Raw genomic sequence first — 21,420 nt, 5'->3', positions numbered from 1 at the left:
CTGAGGTTGCCTGGCCTGGCATTTGTGGTCGGGAGATGGTGAGATAGATCAGTACTTGATACTGAATCACCTGGTAGCAAAGCCAGTGAGCGCAGTATCAGAGTTGCAGTGGGCAGTAGTGAATATGCGCTTAACAGTGCACAGATTACCAGATACTGCATTCCGCTAAGCTCTTAGCACTTTGTAACTAGGTGCTTATGCAGAGACTTTATTGATGTGGCTATTGGCAATTTAACCGAATTTTGTATGTTCCGTGGATGTGTTAAAATTGGACTTGATCGGTCACAACAATTGCTATATTGCATATAAACATTTTGCAAATATCTGGTATCTGGGTTATGTTTGGTGAAATGGGCAAAGGTACTGGTCTATCTTTTGGAGCCTTTATAAGCTGCCATGCTTTATCAGAAAACCATTTCGCTATATTATTTCTTGTTTCTTTCTACTTACAGAAACAGAAGAATATTGCTGGGGCACTTGCCTTTTGGATGGCAAATGCATCTGAATTATTGAATTTCATAAAGCAAGATAGAGATCTTAGCCGAATTACTGTTGATGCACAAGATGTTTTAGCACACTTGGTTCAAATGGCATTCAAGTAAGACTATCAGACATTTGTTTCACTTAATATATTCTGTGTTTCTTTGGGTTTTAGAATGACTTCACATCTTTGCCACATTTTAGGTATAGCAATAATGTCTTTTGTATATTATTAAATATCTGAGAGGAGAACTTCTGAAAGAGGCCATACTTTGCTTTATGAATATGGATCACTGGGCTGCTCAAGGAGTTTCATCTGTTAGCTGTTCTTGTGCTAGTTGAGGCTGCCAGTGAAAATTTAGGGAAATGTTATTTAAGTGTAGTTTATGTTGATTGCTTTCTTTTAATTAAAGATTTTCATGGAGATGTGAGGAAAGGTTATCTTTCTTGTTAATATATAAATACGTAGGCTTAAATATTATGGGCTTCTAATGAACCTTACGCACTTTAAGGGCTACTAATTATAAATCCACTTTCATAATTTGCATAAATAGCAATTTGCACAGTGATTTTTTTTTGCATTTTTTTCCTTAAAAACATAAGGACAGGTTTTAGCTTGAGGTGAAATCAACCTGTGCTCATCAGCTCAGGCAGTTACAATACTTATTAAAAGAAAAATTGAATGAAGCATCCAATGGAAAGGGAAGTCCGATGAGGAGAAGGGTCCTCAAACAAAGATAATGACATGTAGAGAGCGCAGTGCTAAGCAACAAAAAGGGCTTATTTTTTGTTCATATGTAGATTATTTTTTTTTTTCCCAAATGACAATTCAACAAGTATTTCTCAGCAAATCTGTGTCTCTGATACTAATGTATAGAGAAGTCACAGTGTATCTTGGGTTACTTATACCCACCCTTTCCTCACTCTACAGGATGTTTTTTTTAAATACAGTCTTTTCATACATCTCTAATAGCGTAGAATATAATCTTCTTATACCATGACAGGCTTGGGAGAACTAAACATGGTTTAATTGTTCAGTTTTTTTAAGGGGGGCTGTATTCCTCTAAAGAACAATATGCATTATGTGAAACCTTATAATTGGTTTCTAAAATTCCAAAAGGTTTCAAAGATGCACCAAACCAGTTAGTATGTACTTCCACAGACTTCCCCTCTCTCCTGGTGAATTATGGGCAGATGGGGTATAGCAAGTAGCTATTTTGACAGGTCTTTCCACTTATATAGCACCTCTAAATTAGTAAGTGTTAATGAAACTGTGTCTTTTTGCCATAGGTCAGTGTTTTAGAGTTGTGTGTTGAAAAAACTCTTCGCTACTTCAATTTATTAGATAGTCACTGAAGACAGAACATTGCTGAGAGTAGAAGAAATGTACTGTGTTTTTCCCTGAACATTATGAGCAGGCTGGATGCGGAAGTGTATTTCTGAATGTTAGCTGCATGAATTCTCCCCTAAGTACGCTAAACATGACAGAGTCCAAATGTATGTATTAAACTTTTGGAGAAGTATGGAATACGTATTTCGAAGGCAAATAAAAAAGCAAAACAGAAGCATGAGAGGATTCTGCTGTGAAAATGTTACTTAATGGTAACAACTGGCATACAAGAATTGGTTGAAAATGTCATGGCTTTTGTTTTCTAGTGGAAGATATTTCATTAAAAATCTTACCAGTGAAACAGAAAGGGAAGTTGTAGAAAGCCATGAAAAATTTCATGTTAATGTGTTATTTTGTTTGTTTGTTTCAGTTATTACAGTTTGATGCCCTTTTAGTTTTCAGTTCTCAACAGTAAATGTATAAATGAATTATCAAAAATGCTGTTAAAATGTTTGTTAGAATACTAAACCAGGCCTTTCATTTCACTCTTAAGGTAAGAGAAATACAAGAAACAAAATTGTTTACAGAAACCAATAGGACTATTTCAGTTTCTGTGCCTTGGTTCAGAATAGGAATTTTTTCGATTTTGTAAGTATTACTCTTGGTAGGTTTTAAAACAGAGAAAAGTGTATTTCTGTTTTAAAGAAAAATTCCCAATCTTGCAGAACCAAAGTATAACCTGATAGCATCTGTTTATGTAGCGTATGATCTTTGCTTACAAGTGTGGTAGCGATATTGCATTTACTTTGTTTGCTCCTTGACTACCTTTTTCCAGCATTTTTGGGAAAGTTATGGGAGAACTGGTCTCCCTGGCTTTTAAAAAAGTCCTGTTTGGTTCCCTGTAGTCACATACCCAACACTGCAGTTTCAGGCTTCTTGCCACTTAATAGATCTCTTTTCTTCAGGAACATTCATAATGAGCACATAAAGGATTTTAAAATGTTTCTTTTTTTGTTTACTCTTCCTTCCAGGTACTTGGTTCATTGTCTGCAATCAGAGCTTAATAACTACATGCCAGCATTCCTCGATGATCCAGAGGAGAATAATCCTCAGAGGCCTAAAATAGGTTAGACTGCTTGATCTTTCCTTGTATCTTCTAAATGAAAAAAGAAAAAATAATTTGATTTTTTTCTTAACAGTGATACAACATTTAAAAGTTTCCCTAACCCCTGAGAACTGTTTGGATCGGTTTTGTATGGATGATAAGAAAGGGCAGAATTAGCATTCAGATGATGTCTATTGAGTTTAAAAATCATGGAATAACATAGTATGAAGGGTAACATCTGCATGTCATGTGGTGCAGCATCTTGCTCGAGGCAGGTGCAACTGGATCAGGTTGTTCAGAGTATTATCCGGTTTACTTTTGAATCTGCACTGATGGATGAAGCTGCCACATCTCTTAGTAACCTGTTCCAATGTTTGACTACCCCTCACGGAGAAAATACTTTAACTATATATAAATGGAATTCCCCATGTTGCAATTTTTCTGTTGGTTTCAGCAGTTTCACTGTAAGGATGCTATGGGAGAATCTGACAAAGTACCCCCAAGTACTAAAGTTAAGCTGACTGGCCTTGTAGATTCGTGACAAGGATCCTTGCCACAATACTTTAAATATGGTGGTCCTTCACAGCAGTGTCAGCCTTCATGGGCTGTTCCTGTCCATGACAGCACTCTGGTCATGTGTGCTATCCCACTGTATCTGTAATCCCAACTCAGCAACAGCGCTCAGACTTCTAATGCCCCTTGCTCTGTTTTCCGTGCTGAACATGTTCACGCATGGGTCCTGTCTCAGGGCCCCTGAGACAGGACCCCATGTTGTTCTTTTCATGGGAAAAGTGTGAAAGCCTCCTACATTTTGTAGCCTGATGACTAAAGAAGAAAATGGAAAAATGTAAAAAATACTCTAGTTTGGAGGGATTAACTGGGGATAAAACGTTAGGAAAAGTTAATAAAATAGTGACATTCTGAATAATTGAAGTAAAGATGATCTCCAGAGCTATTAAGTACAGTCATTCTCTTCAACTGTGAAGAGTATTATACAAAATTCATATATGCTTCCTGGTCTTTTGAATATTAAGCTTTCTGCACTTGGTTTTCCCTTGTGCTGAACACTGAAGGAAGAATATAAAGATGTACTGTTAAGTTTCTTAATGCCCTGTACAGTGAAAGAGAGGACTTTCCTGGGACCCAGGCCTTGAAAAAGTAGCAAACTTGATATTGAAATAAAGGCAGATGATCATTATTTCAGACATTTATGAACTGCTTTATATATTTCTGTCTTACAACATACAGATAATGTTTTTCAAATAAAATCCTGTGTTCCAGTTCTAAAGAAATCAGTTTGGTGTTCTCTTCAAGAGGGATTTCAGATGGAAGTATTGACTTAAATATTCCACTTCCACCAGGAAACATATAAAGATGTTCGCTCTCGGTGATAATAAGAAGTCACTATTGCTTCTAATATAATATTGCAGTGAACTAATGGGCAAAAGGAAATGACATTTTAAAAAACCCTAATGTGTAAACAGAAGGTACGTTCTGCAGTTCAAGTGCATCATGCAATGCAAAAAGTTTCTGCTGAAATTTTTGAGTATTGTTGATACTTACCTGGATTCAGCATTTATGAGGCTGCAGTTGGAGCACTGCATCCAGTTTTAGATTCCCCAGCACAAGCTGGAGCTATGGAATAATTGCAGTATGCATTTGAAACAGTAGAATATAAAGTTTTTCACTTGTTATTAAAAATAGCAGAAAAATGAGTTTACTCAAATGAGGACATAGTGTCAGATACAACCAATGAAGGACTTGCATACTAAATAGTTCTCCAGAAGAATTTTCTTTGATATCAGCAGCTAAAAAATGTATTTCAGCTGTCAGTTTAATGTTGCTCAGTCTTGAAAACCTTGGAGCAATAAATTTATTTCTCAAAGTCTGTATAACTGAAATACATGTAGGTTCCACCTAGCATTCACCAACCTGACGCGAGTGTCTTTGTTTTATGTTGTTTATGGCCTACACCACTTGTACATTGCAGTATGTGAATGTGATTTACTTTTTATTCTATCTCTGTAGATGATGTGCTGCATACGTTGACTGGAGCTATGTCGCTCTTGCGAAGATGTAGAGTGAATGCTGCTCTGACCATACAGCTCTTCTCCCAGCTGTTTCACTTCATAAACATGTGGCTTTTTAACAGATTAGTTACGGCACCAGATTCAGGGTTATGTTCACATTACTGGGGAGCTATTGTTCGTCAACAGTTGGGCCACATTGAAGCCTGGGCAGAAAAACAGGGTTTAGAATTGGCTGCTGATTGCCACCTGAGCAGAATAGTGCAGGTGAGTATGTGTATTGCTGATATAACACTTCTCACATGATTGTATATTCAGAGAGAACATTTGTATATTCTGTGTCTCTAGAGAATAGCATGAGGACAAGTGTAGTTTGTGTTAACATTTGTAACATTGAGGTAGAATACAAAGACATAAAATATGCTTTCAGCATCATAAATTTTTAAGTTACAAGTGAAATTAATAGTGATTTTAGCCAACATGCTGTTCAATTTGTTTATATGACTGAGAGAGAATTCTGCTGACAGGGACAAGAAGAATAGATGAAAAATTTATACGCCTCATTTAGGATAGGTTTCCTGTTAATTTGTCTTTTATGGAGAGGAGGTATATTTAGTGGTTGTTTTGGTGATATTTATGTAGGTTCTGTTACAAATCTGGCTTCTTGATTTATCTTATCTCTAACCTAAAGAACATTCAGAAACAAGGCTTAGGATTTCATTCGGGTTTGGATTTGTCTCTTATGACTGTTTTTCCTTCTCCTCAGGCAACCACATTGCTTACCATGGACAAATATTCACATGCAGATGTTCCAAATATTAACAGTACTTGCTTTAAGCTGAATTCTCTGCAGCTACAAGCTTTGTTGCAGAATTATCACTGTGCTCCAGATGAACCACTCATCCCAACAGTAAGTCTCTTGTGTCACTTACTGTGCTGTTTTAACATACCTGAGCCATTGGCCTTCTGTCGATATACGTGTCATGGTGGAGCTGAAAGTCCTGGTTTACACAAGTTGTCTGTTTCTTTTCTTTTATTTAGACTTAACAGAAATCTGTATGCATTCAACAGAATGTCAAAACTTTAGAGCTGCTGTGATTCCACCTCTGCACATGCATGTTCTTTGTTACATATTTTTAAATATAGCTCTCATATTCAGTAAAAAATGCACCACAGATTTTGAAAATATTCGAGTAAATGCTTCTGTTATATTCTCTAACTACATAATTTGTGATTTAATCAAATAAAGCAATGTGGTGTACTGACTATGCATAGTGGAGCTAAAGAAGTGTTATATCTGATAATTTACTATCAGAATTCCTTTTTCTTGCAGTCTTAATATTTTCTTAATGTTAGGGTCTGAAAATTGCCCCTTAATGGTAATGATGTCTTTCTGCCTTCTGTCCAGGAATTGATAGAGAATGTAGTAACTGTTGCAGAAAATACAGCTGATGAACTTGCTCGCAGTGATGGCCGAGAAGTCCAACTGGAAGAGGATCCTGATTTACAGCTACCTTTTCTTTTACCAGAAGATGGCTATTCCTGTGATGTTGTCAGAAATGTTCCAAGTGGTTTACAAGAATTTTTAGATCCACTCTGTCAGAGAGGTTAGTTCTTGTGTTGTTTTATAATTATCTCCTTTTTTTAGTGTAGTGAACACAGATTGCAAAATGCATTCTAGTTAAATGTAAACCACTTTATGTATGTATGTTTCAATCTTTTTATACTGTGTTCTTCAATTGCTTATTTTTGCAACCCATAGAAAGTATGTAGGATTTTTAATTTCTTACCCTTTTTCCCAGTCCCTTTAATTGAATTTCAAGGTTCTAAATAAGCAGTGCTGAGTTAACTAGTGCCAACTGAAACTTTGTTTTGCCTTTGCTCCAGAGCCTTTTTGGATTTTGGTGCTAGAGCAGCAAAAATTCACATAAATGTAAATTTTGTAATACTGAAATACTTTCACAATTAACGTACTTTTAAAATGAATGTGAATTAAATAGGTCACTTTTTTTACTCATCAGCTGCTTCAATATAATGTTAAAACCCCACGATCTTAAAATAGCTCTTTTTATGTTCATCAGAATAAGAATGTATGTACAGTGAGTTGCAGAGGGTGTAGTCTTGAGACTAAAGGAGACTAGTAGAATTAATTCTTTAGCTAAGTATAGTTCATTTGCCATACAAATATCTGTACAGTTATTACAAGTGAGGCCTTCTTAATGCATACTTTCAACATTTTACTTTTTACGTATCTCTTAAATTATGCCGAGGGCCTGGTTTGCAGTAAATCAGTGTAAACTGAATTGCCAGAAGATGGTCTTTGTGAGGAGGAGAATCTCGATTATTTGGATGGAGTGCTTAGTAATTTTAATGTGATGTAGCTAGTCACTGACCCTGATTTAGGAGTCAGTGTTGGCTACCTCTCATCTGCTGTGGCTCTTTTTTTCAAAAATCTAGGAGTTGCTCAATTGGGGGATGGGGGGGGAATCAAACAAAGCCCTCACTTTTAATTGCACAGTTGCATTAAAAAAAGTAATGAGTCCAGGTGAAGCTTCATCTCTGTCAAATATATGCTGAGACAAGACAGCTAGAAGCAAAGTTACTTAGCAAAGCAGAAGACTTATTTGGTGCTGTCTCATAGTTCTGGTGACTTGTATTATAAAGATGACTTGGTGTTTAGTGACTTTTCTGAGTCTAGTTGGCACAAGCAATACTTTGCAGCCCAGGGGTTTTCTGTGAGCTTGTAGTGTTTCTAAATACATGTTTCTCAGAAGCAGTAGCTATAGAACAGTAGGGCTTTGTAGATAACATAAAATTGCAGTGAAGCACATAATGGCATTTAAGATGCTAGTTTCAGCATGCTAATGAATATAAAAAGATAAATACTGCTATTTGGAGTTTCCTTGTGGCAATCTATTTGATTTTAATTTGTTGAGAGAATACCGTGACTATGTTGATGTTACTGTCTCTTTTAGGTTTTTGTAGGCTAACGCCTCATCCACGATCACCAGGCACATGGACAATATACTTTGAAGGTGCAGACTATGAAAGTCACCTATCACATGAGAATGCTGAGCTAGTAAGTACTGATTCAGTGAAAAATTTGCCGTTGTGTTTCATGTGATGAGTTTTAATTCTGATTAGCAAGAACAGGATTCATCATTAAACTTATTACACATCAGTGATTTGGTAAATTTAAGGAACTGTTTTCAGGGTTTTTTTAAGTAAGTGTTTTTCTAGGCTGTTGCCTAGATGATAACAGTTCTCACATAAGCAAACTTTGACTATTGTGTTCTCCTACCCTGGGGCTAAACAGTGGAGTAATTGCATTTAAACACAAGCAAAAATATATGTGGACATGCATGTGTAAATAACTTGTAATGTGAATGGAGTTATGCTTTTATTTATAAACTGGCAGTTACCAACTGAATGTTTAGTATTAAGTTGTGATCTGGTACTTCTTTTCTTCTAGATTTTCAGGAAAAAGTTTTGATTTTTCTTTTTCATTATACTTGTTAAAAGAAGGGTTTCACTTCAGTGTGAGATGCTGCTTTTTTTCTGGTTTGGGTGAGGGTTGTTTGTTTGTTTAATTTGTATTATTTGGGTTTGCTTTTGTGGTTTTTTTCTAATATCCAATAGCCAAGAATCTCAAAGTTACAGAACAGCTCGGTTTTAGAAGATGGTGACTTGCTGTATAAAATTGCTAAACAGAAATAGCTTCATGTTTATAATTAATATTTCAATGAAATCAAGAAAGTCAACCTGAAACTAGAAATACGTTCCTAAGGCTTTCTGTGAAAAATACTTGCCCCTCACTGTTCAGAGGGACTTGAAATCTTCATTTGTGAACCTGGCATTTGTGAGATGACTTTAGGCAATCTTGCTGCAGGAGCATAAAGAACGTGTTTACTTTACAGAAGATAGCATCTCCTAAATCTGTGTGACTGGTGTAGCAGAGCCCAGCCCTGAACCACTTAAGTCAGGTTCTATATACTTACTATCTTGATAAATGGGCATTTGACTGAGGAAGGTATTGCGGAGACATTCTTGACACATAATGCATCACTGTATTGGTCTGAAGAAATGCGTTTGTTAGAGCTAGAGGAAACAGAAATCATCTGAAGTTATACTAGGTACTTTCTGTTCTTCATACTAAGAAAAAGAGTTTTGGCCAGTCGTCCTTACAAAGGCTTGATAAAGAAATGCTGGATGAGTGGATGCTACTGTTTGATTCATCTGTGGAAATGAATACCATGTAAGGCTGTTCAAATAACCTGATCTAATAATTCTTCTATCTTTTGTATGTGTCTTAACTGAATGTGGTAGGCTTCACAGTTCTGAAAGTCGTTAGTCTTGGTGCTTGAGCAGTGCTCTAAATCACCTCTTGGTGCAACATGCCTACATAATCTAAATACTATATAAATGTTCCATTTCATAGCTATGAGGTCGGGTTGTTTTGGTTGGGGTTTTTTTGGTTTGGTTTGATGTGTGTTCAGGGTTTTTCTGTTTTGGGTTGTTTTTTCTTTTCCCCCACCCCAAGCCAAAACTCTTCTCACAGTTGTGCTTCTGTTGGTAGTCTGTGGAATTGCCCAGACTAGGCAGGCCCCCTCAGATTTTCATTGAAGAATTTCTTTTATTCGTAGACTGAGAGAGAAATTCAATATAGACTAATAGCAAAGTTACCTTCACAGTGGCTTACGTTTTCCAGTGTGTATGGGATTTTTGTTGATTTAGTTTAATAATGTTTATATTTTAAATTAATGGAAAAACTCCTGGATAAAGTAGGAACAGATTTTGTTCTTTTGCCGTCCTTGGCACAGGAGTGCTAGAATACTCCTAGCTAAAAAACTGCTTTCTTTTCTAATACATGAACTTAAATTTTTTTGAATTAACTTCCTTTGCTTGTGTTTTTATTTTGTCATGGGTCTTTGGAACTTGCAGTTAGGTTTGAATATGAATACAAGCTTGGGTGGTTTAACTTACATGCTTCAGCTAATGAAGACTGGGGTGACACTTTTTGACTAGAGGTTGCTGACAGTTTTGAAAGGTAAAAAAAATGCTGAGCATGTTCAGGGACTCGGGCTGCATTTGAGTTATTCTCAGAAGTGAAATTTTTTTGAACTTCCAAGGTTTTAATACTTTGTTTGAAATCAATTAGCTTCTTGATATCTTTGCAGAATTATTATCTCCTAGATGCAGCACTAAGTCCTGAGCTCGTGTCCATCACCCTCACCTTTCTAATAGGAGCCTACTGAGTCTGAACTTCAGTTTTCATTCAAAGTTCCTGCAGTTTTATAGACCTGTTAAGATTAAAATTATGACTCAGTAATAATCTCTGCTGAATTAGAGAAGGAAGAACAATAGAGAGACTTAGCAGTGTTCATAACACAGGTGTAGTACTTGATAATATGAATCCATATTAATCAAAGGTTAGAGATACTACCTTGAAAATGGAGTACCAGATATATTATTTAGGATGTGAGATCTGCTGCTGTACTAACAACTTAGTTTTGATTGATGAAATACTTTGCACAGTAATTTCCCTAGCTTAGCAATGAATATGAACTCTTTTTTGTCTTATTTCTCTTTCCCTGTTTGATAGGCTCAGCCTTTGAGGAAAGAGCCTGAAATTATCACTGTAACACTAAAAAAACAGAACGGAATGGGCCTCAGCATTGTTGCTGCCAAGGTATGGAAGTCAGTTTATTTTAATGTTATTGGAAAAAGCTTGCTTTTTTTAATCAGCCGACTATGGAAAATGTTAACGGAAAAATCTATTTCCCTGAAGTTTGTTCTGCACATCACGTTGATCATACTTCTGTTCTGGCTGGGGAATGTTTCTGTAAAATACACAGATGTGAACAATACAAGAAAATATAATATAGATGTAGTAAAGACATTTAAGTTTAAACCTCTACTACAGGTTTATTAATTTTCCAAGCCAAAAATTGTCAGTGTTATTAAATGGAGTTAATAAACAGGCGTGTTTAACACTTCTGCTGAAAAAACCCCAGAATTATCTAGGAAAGAAAAGCAGTGAATATAAAGAATGTGTATTTTTTTTTTTTAATTTGATAGGTAAATAAACCAATTCAAATACATACATAAAAGTCTGTATACTTTCTGCTATGAAGACAACACTTTATCTTTTGCACTGTGTACAGATGCATGTGTTACTTCAGTTTTGCTGCTTTAGAGTGCTACAGTATATTAAGTAGCGTGGCAACGGAGGGCGTATCTCTTGCTCCGACTTGCCAAAATTGTGGGTGTATACTACTCTTAATAGTACTTGATAGTAATGTATAGGATGCACATACAACTCCAGCCACCAGATGGAGGACTCCACTAGTTGGTTGGTTTTGCTTGATTAACTGGGTCACATAGCAGACATAATCTTTTGAGTTTTAAGCGTGTTATAAATTAAGCAACAGTGATATCCAAAAGCCCTTGTTGTGATTATGTGGTTTACTACAGATAGAACCAAGTCCAATGTCTCTCCACTGTGTAGCACATGAAACTTCAGAACGCCGTAGTCTTCCTTGGCACTTAGTGCATGGGCTGAAAGACAATTGTTTTACTGCTTTTAAGTTATCTCACAGTTAATTGTTTCTAAAAAGTGCTATTTTTTTCCTACAACTTTGCCCATTTCACAGTCTGTACTTGAAACAATATCTTGCATGGTATCAGCTTTTAAGATTTATTTCTGGCATCTGTAAAGGAATACCAGGTATCAGGTGTATGTTGCTAACAGTCAGCAGTTATTGAGGAAACTATTCAGGATCTGTAAAATGTAACTCAATATTCTACTCTTATTTTGGTAGAGTGGGTTAATAATTCGACAAGTAAATATTAAATCTTCAGATATGCCAGATTAAATATGTATCAGACTTCTGACATCTGCATTTCTGTTTAATGTTTCAAAATACACAGTGGAAATTTTATTTTTCTTTTTCACTTTAAGCTGTGAAATCTGATTTCTTGTGTAGAGAGAAGCAGGCTATAACAGGAGGGAAAAGTTTCTGTTTTCACTGGAGCTGGCTGGTTTCTATACACTGTTTTAACAACTGACACTTAATCTCCATTAGCAGTATGTAACAGTGCCACTGGTCAGTGTATAAGCTTGATTTGAAAGGGTTTTAAAAGTTGTTTAACCTATTTCATGATTTCTTTAACATGATCAGTGACATCAGCAAGACATGAGCAGTCTTCATCTCAGCTCAGTTGCAGAAGCACTGGTTCAGGCAGTGATTACGTTTCATCTTGCTGCTGTGTGCCTGCCGCAGTAGTGTAATTCTGATATTTTAAAATGATTGTCTTAAATCTTGATCTGAAATAAGTAAGAGGCAAATTTTTATTTTAGTTTCAGTGTACATAAATGGAAACTTGTTTAATTGAAGAAATTTGGATAGAAATACTCATCCTGCATTAAGTGTTGGAAACAAGTTGCTGTAGTAGCTAAATAGGATTATTTTCAAGAGGTTATTTCAAAGGGTTCGAAGTTGTTTGTTGTAAGTAATTAATAGCATGTTGTTCCCATAATAGGCTTCAGAAAAATAACAGAGTAAGAAAGAATAACAGTCATTAATTTTCTGAATCTGGCCAGAGCAGAACAGATTAGAGAATTAAGTAACTGTGACTGAGAAGCTAGCAGTAGTGGGAGGATTTTTTCTTTGTTTTATCTTGTTGGCTTTTACTAAGAATTTTTTCAACATGTCTAAAGTTGGGTATCTTTTACCAGCGTAAAAATTAAAATTCTTATTTTTCCTTTGACCGAGGAAAGTGGAGGAAGAAGTTCAGTAGACTGCTAAATTTTTCCAAATGTTAACTGGATAAAATACCTGAAATGAGAGGGAGGCACAAGTGTGAGAATAGTCAGGTGTTTCTGACTTTTTAAATAGTAAAATGTTGGCTATCACATGTGTACATGAAAGTACCTCATAGTTGAAGAAGTGAAAGCTTATACTCAGTTTCAGAAATACACAGTCACTGCTGCTACACAGAGGATCCCAGTTTGATTGCTGACCCAGTTAGTTACTGAACTGCTGGTTTCCAGAGTGCTTCAAAAGTGCTGTAATAAAAGAAAATGCAGCGGCTGGTCAGCTGCTCCAAGCAGTGAAAGACAACCCTGAATCTAGTCAGTTTGCATAGAAAAACAGTTGTTTTTTCCCTATGATGTGACAAAACAGTTGCTCTCAGTAACATGTTGTGGCAATGCGTTTGCATGTCAGTGCAGACCTGACTTTGTTGTGAAGTCTTAATGGAATCCTGGTACTTGTCACTGGCTTTGGATTAACATGTAGGTTGGTGATATTCTAGAGATGGATGAAATGGGCAGATTATCAGAGATCATTTGGAAAGATAATTCCTACCGACTGCTTTTCTTCTTCTACCCACTGGAAAAAATCTGCTCTTTCCTAGTAATCTGTGCTCATTTCTGAGGAAATATCTAACAGATTCATCATTTAGTAATTATTTGAATTTTGATTAGTTTGCTGAGTTTTGTAGATCAATAAAGTCTGTGCCAATTAAGAGTTTTTAATGGGAAAATTAGATACCATACTTCACATACCCCTCACACACCAAATGTGTTTAATTACCGAGCGATTGTCACACCTTCCCTGCTGCAATTGCAAAAGATGGAGTTGAAGCAATGATTATACAAGCAGAGAAATGACACAACTTGCGCTGAAATGTTGTGCACCTGCTTTTTTTTTTATGATAGGTGGTTTCAGTTTATGATACTAGGTGATTGCAACCACATTGACGTTAACCTGAGAACAAAACAAAACCAAAGGAGATGAGTCAAGGAGTGTATGAAAGTGTTAGGTCCCTGGGGAATCTTGTATTTGTACCTCTTTCCACCTAATGACAAGTAAAATGTTTAGATGTGTTACTTCTAATTAAATAAAATATGAAGAGCTGTGAAACAGAAGTTTTAGCGGCCTGCCAGGAGTGCTGGAGAGCAGAAATGCTGCACATTCACTTAATTTTGCTGTGAGGGCGTTTCTGAGGCAGGACAGCCCCCTTGAGCAACCATGTAGTAATCATGTACGCTGTATGCGTACATACCAGAGAAAACAAATTTAGTTATGAAACAACTGTTAGCTGCCAGAGCACTGTAAACATTGTTGTGTGTGTTAGGAAGTTGGTTAGGTTTTTTTAAAATTGGGAAAATACCTAATAGCATTTCTTAAACTGGATACTTTGCATAGATTTTTATTTAAAGTCAAATTGTATAGCTTCTGATGTGATCCAGAAAGGTAACTTGTTCTACCCTTTTGTAGGTGTTGCATGTTTTCTTACAGTAATACTCCTGTATCTTTATTAGCAGGAGCTTTTATAATAGGTGTATGGAAATGTAGTTGGTAGGAGTGGTTGGGCATCGGGAACAGTATTGCTTTTTGAGGTTCTGTGCAGACTTTGGTTGCTGTAACCCTGAAAGATATTTTGATGTTAAAAGCTGCCAGACTCCCAACCACATTGTGGTTAAGTTTTTATGAAATCCAGATGATTTGGAAGCAGTGTGTGCATGCAGTTTACTTTAAAAATATATCGCTTTTTGGGGGCTTTCACATGTGACTTCTTAGCCATCTGTTGGCCAGCACATTACTTCCTGTTTAATTTGGAGGAGGTTTTGTCTTTTGTACAAAAGGGCTCCCTTTTTGTTTTTCTTTTTTATTTTTTTTTTTCCCTAGCAGTTTTCAAAGCTTAATAAAGCCTCTAAAGTAAATGGAAGTCAGAAACAGCATAACTGATTACGTAAGAGCCTGAATATTGTATTGGTTATAGCTGGTGTTGATAAACGCTACCCTGTGTCATAGCATCCAGCTCCGAGTTATCTTGATGGGTATCTTGGAAAATCAAGCAGACTAGAGCGGTGGTTGCTGTTGAGGGCTGGAAGAGAAGTGGAGAATTGTTTTTTTTCTTTCAAGGATCTGTAGTCCCGGAGATCAAAATGTGGTTTTCTGTTGTTGGAAGAACAGAATCCATGGTAAGTCTGTTCAGGTTTCTGTTGGGACTTTCTCTGAAGTTTTAAATACTCTCCCTGTACTTTTTCCTGCTCTCTTGCTTGTTTAAACCTGCCAGTAGTTATTTGTTCATGTAGCAACGATGTAATACAGCATGCAGTTAAATATAGTCAGATGTTAGTAGCTAACTTCCTAAAATCTAGAAAGAAAAAACTAATTTTTTAGCTTGTTCTTTATATGCACTTCTCACATTTGTGGAAGTGTCTATTAATATTTAAAGTTTCAGGTGTGATAACTACTGTTTTACTGTGGCAGAGCATGAATAGCATGACCTGTGATCTGTTTACTTGTCATATTTAGTTGGCTTTAATCCAGGTTCCTCTAGAAGTCTGGTTTTCCCTTATAAAATCTTAGAATAATTGAAAGTGAATCCCCAAACAGTATAGATGTAAGATTTTTAATACTCTCTAGACCCATCTGAAAAGACCAGAACATGCAAATACATTGCAGTTAGGATATCTTATGTTCAACACATTCCCAGAGTACAGGCATTTAAATTCATTTTAGATTGTTACTGCACTAAAAAAAGCATTCCCGTGTTCTGCAAGAATGACAGAGAAGGTTTTGTTGATTAATCTTTGCATGCTGGTTATATTCATTATTAGTATGGTATGATTTAATTCTTTAAAGTATGACACACTTGAACTTCTGGCTCAGTCATCTTGTATTAGTGTAACAGAAAAAGTTATCTTAAAATATATACAAGCACTTCAAAATGCAGATGTATATGCCCCTACTGGCATATAAATCAGTGTATTTTCTAGGGGGGCTTAACAGCTGGTCAGATTAAATATTTTCAGAGCGCTTGCTAAAGTAGGGTGAGATGGTGATGAGGTATTTCTTTTTTAATAGAAACATTTCAAACAGTGTGACAGTTCATCAGTAAATATTCTGGGGAAGGGACTTTTCTAAAAACAAGTGTGTGGCATCTTAATGTATTCTTATTATTTGGCAACCTTGTTTGTTTTTGAAGGTTTAATTAAATCAGTCAAAGTTACTTTATTTTCTAAACTATTGCTCGTCACTTTATATTTAACAGCCAGTTTAAGGTGTTAAATTTAAGGGGGTTTCAGACTGCTGGGAATATTAATTTTTATGTGAAATTTTTCTGAAAGTTTGTTCTACAGATATCTCATAGGAGTTCTGCGTAGAAGGAACAGGCTTAAACATTCAGTTAGAAATCTTTCTTTCCCCCGAATCCCCCAAGTTGATGATAACACTGGTAACAGAATATACAAATTTGATTCTCTTTACTCTGTGTCCGTAAATATAAACAGTTGATGGGAATATTTTTTAACTGTTTGTTAGCTCCTTACTTGTATTCCAGGCTTTAAGTTTTCTTAAGATTCAGATACCTTGGTGTCTGAAGTCTTCTTGTGTCTGTGCTTTCTAAGTATTTCAGGAAAATTTTTGCCCTTTCCTCCCAGCATGAATTAATTGAAATGTTGGAGTAAGATGTAGAAGTTGTTCTGTTGTGGTTTTAATCTTTGATACTAATTCACATCAGCAGTCTGAACTACTGATGTTGCCTTAACAGGCTTCTCTAGGCAGAACTTAAAGTAAAAATACAGTAATTGTCATTTTGAACACAGATTTCTCAGTCTCGCAGAAGCAAGATGGTGTGTAAGTTGCCAGTTTAGTCTTCGCTGTGAACAAATAAGTAGCTGTGTGTTAACAACTTGCCTGTTTCTTGTCGATTCATAACTTCCGGCAGGGTTTTTGGTTAAATTTTGGTACCCTGTAGATGTACTATAAAACTTTGCTAATGCTTTCATGTGCTGTGTAAAAACTAAAGCTTATGCCAGCACAGCATGATTTTTCTTCTCACTAGCTGTGAGACCGCAGCTCTGCTCAAGTAGGGTATTTTTGTCTTTTTCATTTGCTTATGTTTAGATTGATACTGCAAATGGGTGACCCAGGCCCTTGTACTTAATGCCTTCCAGAATAGAGTGGGTTTAGAAATTCAAGTGCCAATTTGTCCTTGCACTAATACCTTCTGCATGCGGGCACTAGCTAGCAAGCATGAAAAAGTTACAGGGTACATATGCTTTAGTATTATTATATTTCATATAATATATATTTATATATATATTTAATATATATTTATATATGTAAAAGCATATATATGCACTTTAGTATTATTATATGTACATATATTTAGTATTATATTCTTCTACCAGACTTCATTCAATTCTGGCATTCAAATAACTTCCAAAATTCTGCTTAGGTATATGTTAATACAGCATTTTAATTTTAAAGTTTTTACTCCTATTAATGTAAGAGACTTTCAGAAGTGAACAATTTCTGTGTAGACTTATACCTGTTGAATAATACTGTCAGCTGGAGTAGAAATTTAGGTGTTTAATAGTACATGGCGGTGTATGCACTGATACTGGACTAAGTTGTATCCATGTGGAACTGTAGAGGAGCAGCATTATGAGAAAGACGGTGCTGGGGAGGGGAGGTGTTTGGTTGTAAGTTATGCTTGGCTATAGAACCAAGAGCCATATCTTCAAAGAAGTGCAGAGATACAGGGTGGTTTATTTTCCAAAATAGATTATCTTGTATGTCTTGCCTGTAAAGCCCTATCCACAGACCTAATTAAACTGAGGTGTTAGTTCAGAGTTGCCTTAGCAGAGGAGAGCATCACAGAATCTACGATACAACTTGTAGATTCATAGATAACTCTGAATGGCCCTTAGTGTGTCACTGATCACAGAGTATTTATAGCAAACATGCATTAAAAAGTCAACCATTTGCTTGGGGACATAGAGGTCAAACCCAGTTTTTTTCCTTTAAAACAAGAGAGAAACAAATGAGAAAACAGGCTTGTGTATTTAGTTTCTTTTGTTAAAAATGAAGAGCGCTGTTATGCATTTGTAGTATATCATATGAATCTGAAGTTGCAGCATTTATATTGAGGCTTCCTTTTCAGAAAGGTTAAGAAAGACTAATGGATAAAACTTGCTTAGTCTTTTAAAAATCTTATGTATGAAGCATTTCCCCTTTACTTACCACTTTTCCCATTTAATGAGAGCCAGGAGTCAAGTACAGTTAGGTAGGAACTGTTGCATACTTGATTCCAGTCTCAGAATGAGACTTCAGGCCAGTTGCTTTAGCTAATTTGTTTAGTTGCTTTAGTTTTTGTAAAAGGAGACATCTTTTAGGAGCACACAATTTCCAGAGTGTGAGAGAAATCACATGGTTACAAATATATATACTTCAGTTCAGCACGCAGCAACAGCTGTTTTCTGTCAGCATGTCTGCTTTCCATGTTAATCTAATTGCCTTATTGAGGTTTCTGAATACCATGATTTGATAAAATAACCCAATAAATGAAAACCAAAAATCAGTGCTATTTCAGGGAGCCCATTACAGAACATCCCGGGTTCTTTGGTCTTTTATCTCCTGGGAGAAGCACGCTTTAGTAAGATTGAGAATATATTAACTTGCTTACTTTGTGTGTCGGTCAGTGTTGATTGCAAACATCTTTCTATAAAAAAAATTGACAGGTAAATCTTGTTCCTTTAAAGAGAAGAACAAAAGTTTTCAGTCCTTTCTCTTTCCTCCTTTTGAGATTTTATAAATAGAGCTTCTGGATACATTGGATGTAAAATTTCTAAGTTGTCGGAAGCTTCAGTCCTGTGATTTTGTACTGTGTGCAGTCTAGCTTTTTTTATCCTCTGAATAGTAAGGCACTTGTTTTTCATCTTTTTTTCCACCCAGTGCAACTTAAAGTGGAATTGGTCATAGATGTTAAATGTTTCTTTATCAGTGAATGATGTTGATTGTCAGCAAAGTTTGAATCTCCACCTGTTTTAATTGGAAGTGTTTTGTCCACTACTGACTGTACTTCCTCCATCTCCAAAAATGTTCTGTGTTTTCCCCCGCCGCCATGGAGGAGGATTTGTGAGGGGAAAGCTGAAGTTTACGTACGTGGAGCATGGGTCACTTCTAAATTCTTTTTAAGTCAGGGTGCAACGTGACTCAGAGCAGCTGTGGCCACAACTAACAGACCATTTTTACATCCAGTAGGCTGGTTCACCTCATTTATATAAGGAAATTATATGTGGTATGCTAGGAAATATTATGTCTAACAATGACAGATTTCCACAGTCTCTGTATTGGTCTCAAGACATCTGAGTCCTCTGCTTTCTCTGACAAAACATGGGGTTTTTTTCTTATTTGCAAGTCCAGAGAAGTTTGCCCTCATTGGAGGTGGGACCAGTAGCTACAAAGTTGTCTTTTCTTATTCCTCAGGGCTGACAGCAAAGTAGCTTAATGAGTTGTAGATGTAATACGTTCAGTACATGCAGTAGGTAAATATGTATCAATCCAGATACAACCTGAAAAAAATGGATGCAGCTTCAGGGAATGCAAGTGTTTGAGTGACCAGAAACCTTTCGGGTTTGCCTCCTGGAGACTACATTTGTAAACCGACTGCATAGTTTAGTAAACTGATATTCTTTAAAATGCTTACAAGCTTGGGTTATTTAAATGCTTCTAGACTAATTACTTGCCAGGGAGATCAGACTGAGACTTGATTTTGCTGCATAAACTTGCCTTTAAGGATGTTTATAAAAACTTAAGAGATCTTTTGTGTCAACTTAAAAGTCTGGAATCAGAGAATTAGATAAAAATCAGTGAATTCCACTCTGGGCGTAGGCAGATAAAAGATTTCAGGCCTTATGGCTGGTATCAGGCTTAATAGCTACGTTTGTGTCCTAATGTTTTTGCAGGCGTTTCAGTTACAAGGTGGATTCGTTCTGATTTTGAACTGTTTTGTTTTTATGCAGTACAACATAAGTGTAACAAAAGAGTGCTGAGACACTGGAACAGGCTGCACAAGGAACTTGTGGCTGCCCCATCCCTGGCAGTGTTCAAGGCCAGGTTGGATGTGACTTGGAACAACCTGGTCTAGTGGAAGGTGTCCCTGCCTGTGGTAGAGGATTGGAACTGCATGAGCTTTAAGGTCCCTTCCAGCCCAAACCGTTCTATGATTCTATGACCGACTTGGGTGAACAGTGTCATCCTTGAAATGGAATCAGAGATACCAGATCCTAATAATTCAACAAGTTGTATTTGGGTATGCATATACATATATGCAATATCTACATTATTAAAATGAAGTATTTTTAAATGTTTGCATAATTGGGCAAAATCCAAGCAAGTCTTGAAAATATTTTAAAAGAGTCTCTGATGGTTTATGTGAACCATTTGGAGTGTTTTGCCATGTAGTCTTGGCCTCTGAAGCTACTTAAACTGAAATGTTACTTTGAACAGGTTGGTAACTATGACGCTTTCTTGTGGATTCAGTCAAACTATAACTAGAAAGTGAAGATACCTTCACTTTCGGACTACACTTTCTTGTTGCTATTTATGTGAAGCTTGAAAACATTTAAATGTTCATGTATTTAAGGCAGAAGTCTTTGGTACTGAAAGTTCAGTGGGAACTTTTTTGCATTTTATGTGAAGAGAAGTACTTTGTGATATGTGTAATGTATTTTAAAAAAATATTATTGAAGTGTATTCCTTTCTTTAATCACATGTGATTCTGCCAGTCCTTACTGGAAGCTGTTCCTTGCTCCAGTTTTATTTCAGTGATAAACAAAGTATGGGAAGCTAAGCAGGTATGGGCAAGTGATGGTTTAGAACAAGTAATGACAAGACTTTCCTGTTAGCTGGCAGGAGCAGTACCAGTTTGGGTAGGTGCTGTACCTACAGATATGTTTTGCAGAGGCATAGTTTTTCCTTAATTACTTAATACTATGATCTTGCTGTTGTTCTTAACAACTGGAAGAATGTTTTTGTAATAGTTTTCATAGTTTTAATTCTAATTACAGGTATTGAAATAACTAGGTAATCCTACAGATCTAAAACTTACAAGAATATGACTAACCTCACAGAAAGTACATCTAGTTCATGATCCACCTAAGCTAGTTGTGGAGCATGATACTTGAGTAGCATGATGTTTCAGGATGGGAATAGCTTAATTGTTCAGAGGTTATAACCTCATCAACAGATAGACTTTTGTTCCTGCTCTGATACCTTTATATTGGGGTACTGGTGGGGCTGCATGGGGCTACACCTCCAGTCCATTACCTGGTGACAGGTCCTCAAGTGGCATGGTGTGGTGTGGCGTGGCATTGGTGGCTTACCTGGGAACCCAGCAGTGTGTTGATGCTCACTGGATGGATTTGCTTGTTTCCACCATGCAGTTACAGCTGCTTGTGCTGGCAAATACAAAATGGAAAGGAGGAGAAGGCGAGATTTTTTTCTGCCTGCTCTTAATGCTTCCATGGTGATTGAGTTACCAGCTTGTGGGCCAGCTGCAATGCTGCCATTAGGAAGACTCTATCTGATGTTCCTGTTATTCAAACTGCTACTTTATCTACAGTTGTGCTGTATGGCATGTTCTGATTTTATGGCTGATATAATGTATGTCAGCCA

The 21,420-nt window shown here is 36.4% G+C and overlaps 1 protein-coding gene across 2 annotated transcripts in view; it reads left to right on the top strand.

Moving 5' to 3' along the window:
• The window catches only part of AFDN (afadin, adherens junction formation factor), a gene marked incomplete at both ends in the record, with an annotated part of 115,189 nt that overhangs the window by 67,877 nt on the left and 25,892 nt on the right, over positions 1-21,420 (top strand). For both annotated transcript variants that reach the window (XM_080616044.1, XM_080616045.1), the window contains 7 exons: positions 453-598; positions 2,842-2,936; positions 4,944-5,209; positions 5,709-5,852; positions 6,351-6,549; positions 7,918-8,021; positions 10,545-10,631. In XM_080616044.1, the coding sequence (XP_080472170.1) occupies positions 453-598; positions 2,842-2,936; positions 4,944-5,209; positions 5,709-5,852; positions 6,351-6,549; positions 7,918-8,021; positions 10,545-10,631 (1,041 nt within the window). The remainder of the gene's footprint in view (positions 1-452; positions 599-2,841; positions 2,937-4,943; positions 5,210-5,708; positions 5,853-6,350; positions 6,550-7,917; positions 8,022-10,544; positions 10,632-21,420) is intronic.

This window comes from Psittacula echo (genome assembly GCF_963264785.1).
Source record: "Psittacula echo genome assembly, chromosome: 4".
NCBI lineage: Eukaryota > Metazoa > Chordata > Aves > Psittaciformes > Psittacidae > Psittacula > Psittacula echo.
The sequence above is the reverse complement of the archived record's forward strand: the minus strand, read 5'-3'. Positions and strand labels throughout refer to the sequence as shown.